This window comes from Carcharodon carcharias, chromosome 16 (genome assembly GCF_017639515.1).
Source record: "Carcharodon carcharias isolate sCarCar2 chromosome 16, sCarCar2.pri, whole genome shotgun sequence".
NCBI classification, from domain to species: Eukaryota; Metazoa; Chordata; class Chondrichthyes; order Lamniformes; family Lamnidae; genus Carcharodon; species Carcharodon carcharias.
Genome location: NC_054482.1, coordinates 62,920,474 through 62,929,998, shown reverse-complemented (window position 1 = coordinate 62,929,998; position 9,525 = coordinate 62,920,474). Strand labels below are relative to the sequence as shown.

At 47.2% G+C, this 9,525-nt stretch overlaps 1 protein-coding gene across 3 annotated transcripts in view; it reads right to left on the bottom strand.

Moving 5' to 3' along the window:
• Nucleotides 1-1,467: 1,467 nt before the first annotated feature.
• LOC121288905 (cytochrome P450 4B1-like) overlaps nt 1,468-9,525 on the bottom strand; it is a 123,588-nt gene continuing 115,530 nt past the window's right edge. For all 3 annotated transcript variants that reach the window (XM_041207756.1, XM_041207755.1, XM_041207753.1), the window contains 2 exons: nt 2,958-3,040; nt 1,468-1,776 (listed from right to left, as the gene is read on the bottom strand). In XM_041207756.1, coding sequence (XP_041063690.1) covers nt 1,608-1,776; nt 2,958-3,040 — 252 coding nt within the window. In that variant the 3' untranslated portion in view covers nt 1,468-1,607. The remainder of the gene's footprint in view (nt 1,777-2,957; nt 3,041-9,525) is intronic.

Here is a 9,525-nt window from a genome sequence, read left to right as displayed (position 1 = left end):
AAAAGGTTGTAAAGATCTGTCCTGTAATTACAGACTAGTCAGTTTAACTTTGGTGATGGGGAAACTTCTAGAAACAATTATTCTGGATAGAATTAATAGTCACATGGAAATACTTGGATTGATTCAGAAGAGTCAGCATGGATTTGTTAAGGGAAAATCGTGTCTAACTAACTTGACAGAGTTTTTTGAAGAGATATCAGAATGGTTGATGAGGGCAAGGCCGTTGATGTGGTGTATATGGACTCCCAAAACACACCTGATACAGTACCACACAACAGACTTGTGAGGAAAGTTATAGGTCATGGAATAAAAGGGACAATAGCAACGTGGATACAAAATTGTCTGAGGGATAAGAAACAGAGAGTAATGGTTAATGGGTATTTTTCAGGCTGGAAGATGTTTTTTAGTGGAGTTCCCCAGGGGTCAGTACTGGGACCCTTGCTCTTCCTGATATATATAAATGATCTCGATCTTGGTGTGCAGGGGACAATTTCAAAGTTTGCGGATGACACAAAGCTTGGGAGAATTGTAAAATGTGGGGACAGTGTAGAACTTCAAAAGGACACTGGCATATCGGTGGAGTGGGCAGATAGGTGGCAGATGAAGTTCAATGCGGAGAAGTGTGAGGTGATACACTTTGGTACAAAGAACATGGAGAGACAGTATAAAATAAAGGATACTATTCTAAAGGGTGTGCAGGAGCAGAGACCTGGTGTGAGTGCACATAAGTCATTAAAGATGGCAGGACAGATAGAAAGAGCTGTTTCTAAAGCATACAGTATTCTAGGCTTCATTAACAGGGGCATAGAGTACAAGAGCAGGGAGTTTATGATGAACTTATATAAGACACTGATTGGACCTCAGTTGGAATATTGTGTACAGTTCTGGGCACCACATTATAGGAAGAATGTGAATGCATTGCAGAGAGTGCAGAAGAGGTTTATGAGAATGGTTCCAGGGATGAGACACTTCAGTTATGAGGAAAAATTGGAGAAGTTGGGACTGTTTTCCTTGGAGAGAAGGCTGAGAGGACACTTGATAGAAGTTTTCAGAATAATGCGGGGCCTGGACAGAGTAGATAGAGAGAAACTGTTCTCACTCATAAATGGATCGAAAACCAGAGGGCACAGTTTTAAAGTGTTTTGCAAAGGAAGCAAATACAAGGTGAGAAAAAACTTTTTCACACAGCAAGTAGTTCAGGTTTGGAATACACTGTCTGGAAGTGTGGCAGAGGCAGGTTCAATTGAGGCATTAAAGAGGGCATTGGATGATTATCTAAATGGAAACAATGTGCAGTGTTACGGGGAAAAGACAGAAGATTGGCACCAAGTTAAAATGCTCAGGAGAGCCGGTGCTGACATGATGGGCCGAATGGCCTCCTTCTATACCATAACAATTCTGTGCATTTGAACCCATGCTGAGATATCAACATATTTAAGAAAGGATGCTGTTAACAAACACCTTCAATACAGGTATTCCAGTTTTTTTAATATTCTACCGCCACATTAATTTTGCCATAATTGTCTCGTTTACTGATTGATCTGTCTGATTTTGAAGTTATTACTTTTCTTATGTTTTTCCAAGTATCCTTATTCTTGCAGCTAGTGTTAATCCAGTTTTTTGACCTTCAGGTGTATTCCATTTTTGGATCGAAGGACCAGCTGAGGTACTTTAATTGGTGGTTTTGATTCATCAATTTTCAGTTCAAACCGGTTAAGAATCATTGCGACAGCCACCTTCATTTCATTCATGGCAAACTGCTGACCAATGCAGTTCCTGCAAAAAAAAGGTTTTGAATCCAACTTCATGAGAAATCTTTTGAACCAGAAATGTATTTTATTGGGTCACTGCATACTCCTAAATGTCCATGGGGCAGGACCTACAGATTTAATAGTGCTTCTCAGACTTAACCATTCCGGTGTTTTACACTTTCAAACAAACAGTCAATTGTGGATTTAGAGAAGGCACTTGTGTAAATTGATCTCTTCAATTATATGAAGTTCCTCTCAGTGGGTACATAAATATGGGGTGCTGTCAACAATTCAATGTTCTTATTTATAATGCTGTTAAAGAGGAATTTCCTACTAAACCTCAGCTCCTAATTGCCTCTCGCTATCAGTTTCCAAGCATAAAACAAAAAAAAGGAGACCTGGAAAAAAGCAGGTATAGAGGATTATAATATATGTTATTATGAAGCCACTCAGTCAAATACAATTCCCCTTTATTATTTTAATTTCATCCCATGAAACTACAGTTGAATTCCCCTAAAATCCATGCTTCATTTATCATATGTACAATTCCTTAAGCTATTATCTAGTGTGTCAAATGCCTCTTAGGATTTGAGACTGTACTATGATTGTTAGAAAATATAGCACATCAGTAGGAGCTATAGAATGCAATCTGCATCACAAGACATTTCCAGCAACAACTGTCATGAAGGCATTCAACAGAAGTTAATATTAGTATCACACAGTTCATGCAGTGTCAGAGGTTTTCATTCCTTTCTCTCCACCATCACCACCCTCCACCCCCACATGTTCTGATTATAGTTGGCAGCACCCTGAGATAAAAAACAAGGATTGGTTTTATAGATACACAACTGGGAGTTATAAGAAAGCTCCCCAAATTCCATTCTGCACAATGGAAAATGTAATTTTGCAACAATTATGGGGGCCTACGATTTTAAACAATGGATCTTACTGTGGGAGGTGTTAGTTCTCAGAACAGCCAGGCCATGGTAGTTTTATTTTCCCTTCAAAATTGACCTTTGTGCAGTGACTCCCAATATCAAGTGCTAGTCAAGATTAACAAAGCATTTGGAACAGTACCTGTGAACTGGATTCCACCCAGTTGATAAACTATGAGCCAAGCCTTTATAGAAAAGTTAATTTGCTCAAGAATAATACTAAATTGACAATCAGCAGCTTAATTCACTAATATTTGAAATATTTTGGTACCTTGGTCCAGCAGAGAAGGGTATGAAGGCATGTGTGTGTCTGTTTGCTGAATTTTCAGGTGAAAATCTTGAAGGGTCAAACACCTACAAGAGAACAAGGTATTATCAAACAGTATTTTTCAGAACTACATTCTTTATGAGACTTCAAGTGCATACAGATATTGGCAGTTGCTAGGTAATTGTGAATCAGATCTGTAAAGAGTTCACTTGTCAGTACTGATTCAAATTAGAATTACACTAGCTACATTACTATTAAACCAGCTATGATTCAAATAGAAATTAAGAATGTTCGGACAGAAACTGAACTTGGAATTCATCTTAAAAGATGGGGGCCAAGTAACTCAGTATCCTACTCATGAGTGAGGTCAATTCTGTATCAATAGCTTCACATTAATGAGTTTGTACTGAGAACATTCTTCATACATGCGAGTCAATCTGCCATAGCACTACATATAGGCAGCCCAGGCTAAGTTCAGTCTTCAGGTTGAGCAGTATTAGAAGGCTAGTCAATAGCTGCGACAGGGTCAAGAAAGGACTCACACTGGAGGTCAGATGAGGAGTGGGGTGGTAGGTACAAGGAATATAGAGTTAAGGGGGAAGTGGGGAGAATTGATCTGGAATGTGGAAGTGCATACAAGCCTGGAGAGTGGAAGAGGAAGGTAAAACATAGTAAAACACCAGAGAGTTAGAGGTAAAGGGAATTGGTAGTGGTAGAGGTCCAAGGCCTCCAGAGGAAACTGGAGGGAGGAAAAGGTCGCACCTAACATTCTGTAAAGTTGCAAAAGACTCAGAATTTTCTGCTTGACGTGCTGGGGTGCGGGCCCGCAAGTCAGTGTGTAAAATGATGTGCGGTGATGTCGGGCAAGCATCCCGACCTCACCATGCGCCATCGCGATATTTCGCTGGGCGGGCATGCGATGAATTTCGACGCTCGCCTGCCATTAATTAACAGGCTAGTTAAGGCCCTTAAGTCATCAATCGACGGTGACTTGCAGGCACCTGTACGCTCTTCGGGTCGGCGCATGGGCGCAATGGGCAGGCAGGTAAGAGACTTTTTAATGAAACTCTTCCATAGGCGGGATAAGAGGGTTCAATAGGGTCGTCAATCTGGTCTGTGGGTATTTAAGTTTTTTAAACTTGCCTGTGTGAATTGTAGCAGTTCACAATGAATTGCAGCAGCTTTGTGTGTAGTTTGAACCTTAAGGTCAGCACTCTGCAGTCAGTAATCTTTATCGGGCCTGCAGCTTTCCGGAGACCTCCCTTTAGCCTGGGTATGGGTTCTGACATGTCCATTGGAGGCAGCTCCTCTGAGGCGGAAGGGAGGGCTAGAATAAGGAGGAGGCCAGGAGTGCACAATTAGCTTCCAGGGGAGCCACCTTTGGGAGTACAGGTGCAGGCACAAGGGGCGCTGGGCCAAGAGGTTGTCCAAGGTAGAAGGGGCCACAGAAGACGCCACTATTCTGCTGCCAGGGTATACAGGCGGCGAGTATGACTGAGGTGCAGTGCCGAAAGAGGCTCCAACTGTCAAGAGAGACAGGCAACTACATCCGTCATCATGATTGGCCCTGAGATGTCTCCCAACTGTGTGGGTGGACACGCCATGCTCTGAAGGTCACAGGTGCCCTCAACTTCTATGCCTCTGGTTCCTTCCAAGGCTCGGTGGATGATCTTTGTGGTGTCTCCCAATCAGCTGTCCACAATTGTGTCAAGCAGGTCACAGACGCTCTGTTCAGGCGTGCATTGACCTTCATCCATTTCAGTTGGGACCAGGCAAGCCAGGCACAGCAAGCCAGAGGCTTTGTGGCCATTGCTGTCTTCTCCCTGCATCCAGGGTGCAATAGACTGCTGTACACATGTGGCCATCAAGGCACCAGCAGGTGAGCCTGGTGCCTTCGACAACAGGAAGGGCTTCCACTCCATGAACGTGCAGATAGTGTGTGATCACAGGATGCTGATTCTACAAGTCTGTGCAAGGTACCCAGGCAGCTTCCACAAGGCCCACATCCTCAGACACTCCCAGGTACCAAGGCTCTTCAGTGCTCCAGCCTGGCTTGATGGATGGTTGCTGGGTGACAAGGGCTATCCCCTCAGAAGGTGGCTCATGACGCCTCTCCACCATCCAATATCAGATGCAGAGCAGTGCTACAATAGGAGCCAGGGCACTACAAGGGCTGTGTTGGAGAGAGCCATCGGTCTTCTCAAGATGCACTTCCGATGCCTGGACCGCTCAGGGGACGCGCTCCAGTACCCCCCAGATCGTGTGTCGGTGATAGTGGTTGCATGCTGCACTCTCCACAATCTTGCGCTGGAAAGGGGGACGCAGTAGATGATGAAGACGTTGATGCAGTGGATGCGGCTGCACACGATGAGCCCAGCACTGATTCTGAGGAAGCACAGGGGAATGCTGAGGGGCTAAACGCTGACCCAGGACTACACCAAGGAGGCAGGGACACCCGGGAGACTTTAATCCAATGAACCTTCAGCTAGCTCAACACAAATGGACCATCCTTGCCTGGCGCTTCCATACTCGGCACTTAAGTGCTAAATCTGCCAGGTTATCAACTGCAACTAAGGGCTTTGGACATAAACTTCAATGTCGAAACAAACACTCATGACATGTCTGTAAAACATGCAGAACAAAGAAGCCATCCTCAGCCATGGTAACACCTCTGGTTTTAATTTTCACCATCAAAAGTTCTCACAAAGTCAAAACAAAACGTTATTCAAGCAGAAACAAATAATAAGTTCCTAATCTAGGGCCAACACAAAAGCACCAGTGAGAAACCCATGGTGTGCCTAAGGTGCCTTATGCTTACGTTTACAGGTGCTGTGTCTTGATGCTGCCCCATTGCTCGGAGTGGCATCTGAGACAGCCCGCTCACTCTGCTGTCCTGTTGGCCTCGATGACCTTGGTGGTTGTCCTCTAGCCCGTGGAGCCTGTGCTGGGCCCGCATGGGAGGGATCTGCCTGTTCCACAGCTGGCATCTCCCTAGTCATAGCAGCCTCACCTGATGAAGCGGTCGCTGGGAGAAGGGTGGAGCAGCTGCTGCCCTCATCCAGAGCACAATGAGAGGAGCCCGCAGATACGACAGGCAGATGCTGCGCCTATGTGAGGTCGCCCCAGACCTCCCTGCTCACCGTCGATGGATGGGCAATGAGCTGGGAAGCTTGAAGTCCACACCATCTCCCACATTGGCATGATCAGCTGTGGCCACTGGCATTGTGAGGGTTGGCAGGTCCGAGTGTAACCCGAGGAGAACCTGATTGTTCTCTCCATGGTGGAGGCATGACGCTCTGCCATGAGGCTCATTGCATCAGTGATCCTCCGTGTGGACTCCTCCACCGCAGATACCAAGCGAAGCATAGCCTCATGTAATGCTTCCAGATTCTCCCGCACGCCCGGCCACATTTTCTGCAGCTGCTATGTCGCGGACAACTCCAGAGGCACATCATCAGGCACTGACTCAGCATGTGCCTGGTCCCCTGCAGTCCTCCAACTGCTGGCGCCATCGACACTCTCTGTCTCCGCCGGCTCCTCTAACGATTGTGAAGTGCCCTCTCCATTATGCCCCGGGACACTAGCCCATGTTGCAATGCCCACTGAGGTGCTTGTATCTGTGCTGATGCCTGCCTCGCAGAAATGGTGTGATGCAGGTGACACTTGAGGGTCCTCGGGTGTGAGAGGGGGCATCTGCAATTGCTGCTGGTGGCCAGGCTCTGATGATCTGAAAATAACAACAAGGACAGTGGATCAGTTAGCGTGCACACAGTGACACACTTCATCCCTTTCCCCCTGGCTCATTATGTGCTCAACCTTCCAGAACCTGCGGACACGAATATTGGTGGGGTGGGAAATAGTGAGGAGGATACCCTACATTACAGGCAGATATAAACGGGCTGGTCAGATGGCCTAAGGAATGCCAAATGGAATGTTATGTGGATAAGTGTGAGGTGATGCACTTGGGCAGGACAAACAAGGCAAGGGAATACACGATGAATGGTAGGACCGTGGAAAATAAGGAGGATCAGAGGGACCTTGCTGTGCATGTCGACAGGCCCCTTAAGTTGGCGGGACAGGTACATAAGGTGTTTAAGAAGATAAATGCCATACTTGCCTTTATTAGCCGAGGAATAGAATATAAGATCAGGGAGGTCATGTTCCAAGTGCAGAAAACGCTGCCTAGGCCACAGCTACAATACTGCATGCTGTTGTGAAATGCACTTCATGGGAAGGATGTGATTGGAGTGGAGAGAGTGTAGAGGTCATTGACCAGGATGCTGGCTGGGCTAGAGAGTTTGACTTATGAGGAGACATAGCATAGACTGGGGTTATTTCCTCTGGAGCAGAGGAGATTGAGGGGTGACGTTATTGAGGTTTATAACATTATGAAGGGCATAGATAGGGTAACGGAAAGGAACTTTTCCCTTGGTGGAGGGATGAGTAACCAGGTGGCATAGATTTAAGGTAAGGGGCATAAGGTTGACAGGTGATGTGATGAACAACTTTTGCACACAGAGTGTGGTGGGATTGTGGAAAGCACTGCCTGAAAGGGTGGTGGACGCAAAAACCCTCCTAACATGTAATAAGTATTTGGATGTGCAGTTGCAATGCCATGGCATACAAGGCCATGGGCATAGTGCTGGGAAATGGGATAAGGAGACTTTGGAAGGTGTTTGACGCGTGCATCCTCGAAGGGCCAAAGGACCTTTTTCTATGATCCACACCTCTGACTCTTTCACTCTGTGACCGAGCAATGTTGCAACAATAACAAATCAAACAATCAAAAGTGCTATGGATGTTGGGAGGATATAGCGGATCTCACTATTGGCCCCAAATACCTGTTCCACCCCAGCCTCACCGACACCAGTTGACCCGGGCGCATGGCACCTCTCAAGCTCCAGGGCCTCCTGTTCAAAGCAGCTTAGCATCATCAGGTGAGCCTGGCCGCCTCCAGTCCATAAATGCTCCGACGCATTGTGAGCATTCTTCTTCTGAAAAACAGAGAAGAACATTCATTGTGGCAATTTGCACATGGACTCTGCACGTGCACGCCGCACCCCAACCACAGTGGACCATATCAGGCCTCCAGTGCCTCCTCTCCCCGCTACTGCTGATCAGTCACGTAAAGATAGTACATCTGCTCCCAACGTCACCCAATGGCCACCTTGTACACATTCTGCCTCCATCACTTGAGGAAACACACAGTCTTTGCTCCTATAGCAAGGAGGCGCAACTACATGCAGCGTCAAGGGCAGCAGTTGGCTCTTGGCCACGACACATTGAGGCTCCCCTTCCACAATCTCATCACTGTGAACAGGGCATGTGTTAGGGTTCTGAGTATGCGCCTAGCTGCATCTCCTGCAGGTTGCCCCCAGACTAGTCATGTGCGACTAAGAGCAACACATGGTGCGGGGGAGAACTCATCTCCTCATGAACCACTCAGGCTGATCTAAGCATGGTCAAGATCTGCTTGCCCACCCAGCATATGAGAAATACCCAACATGATTCAATGCAGTCACAACAGCAAGACTTGGGGATGGGGGCCTCAAAGGCTAAGGCTACCTCCTGGGTTAAATGCCCAATGCCAAAATGGTACTCACTCTTCCAGAGCGTAACAAATCATTGAAGCGCTTACAGCACTGGATCCAGGTGCATCGCACCATGTCACGGGAGCTCACCACCTCCGCCACCTCCTCCCAGGCACGTTTGGTCATGTGGGGGGGGGCCTCCTCCTCCCATCCTGGGGGATCAACACCTCCCGCTGTGCTGCCACCTCCTCAAGGAGGACAGCAAGGCAGTCATCAGAAAAGCAAGGGGCGCATTGGCCCCCCGCTGGCCTACCCTGCAGCCTGCCCTGCTCCTGTGGCAGACCCTGCAGCCTGCCCTGCTCCTGTGCCCTTCCCTCCAGTGCGCCCTGCTCAGCCAACGCCCTGCAGCGTGACCTGGAAGTGGCCATTGTGAGCAGCCTACAGGAGGCTGCCAGGTCTTCCTTTAGACAGACTGCCGGGTCGCCATTGGACCTGGCTGTCTGTGCACGTCGGCCGCAGCCCGCACGCTCCCGCTATTCACAGAAGTCGGGAAATGCACTGAGTGGGCCTTAATTGGCCCAACCATGCAAAATGGCAGCGCGGACCCAATCACGGGCGCCGATTGGGTCCGCGCCCGCCCACGGTTGCTTCTGCTCCGCCCGCCCGACAGGCAGAAAATTCTGCCCATGGAAACACATCTGCTGAATCAAACTGTAGGTCTACTTTAATATAACTAAATTTTGTATTTACTTTCTTCCTTGTCCAACTATTTGCTTGCTAGTATGGTGCTGGATATTAAAATGTTTAAGCAGCACCATCTATTAGCCCAAGGTTTTTTTTAACATCATGCATTTAAGATATATATAATATTATTACATTAATCATACCATCTTTATGTGTGATATATCCTCTAAATATGTGGCATTGGCCGGGAGTTTCCGGTCCTGCTGTGGCTGATGGTGTGCCGAGCCAACCAAAAGTCCATTCACTTTGGTGGTACTGGAAGATCCCGCAAATTATAATAAATGAATCCAATAACA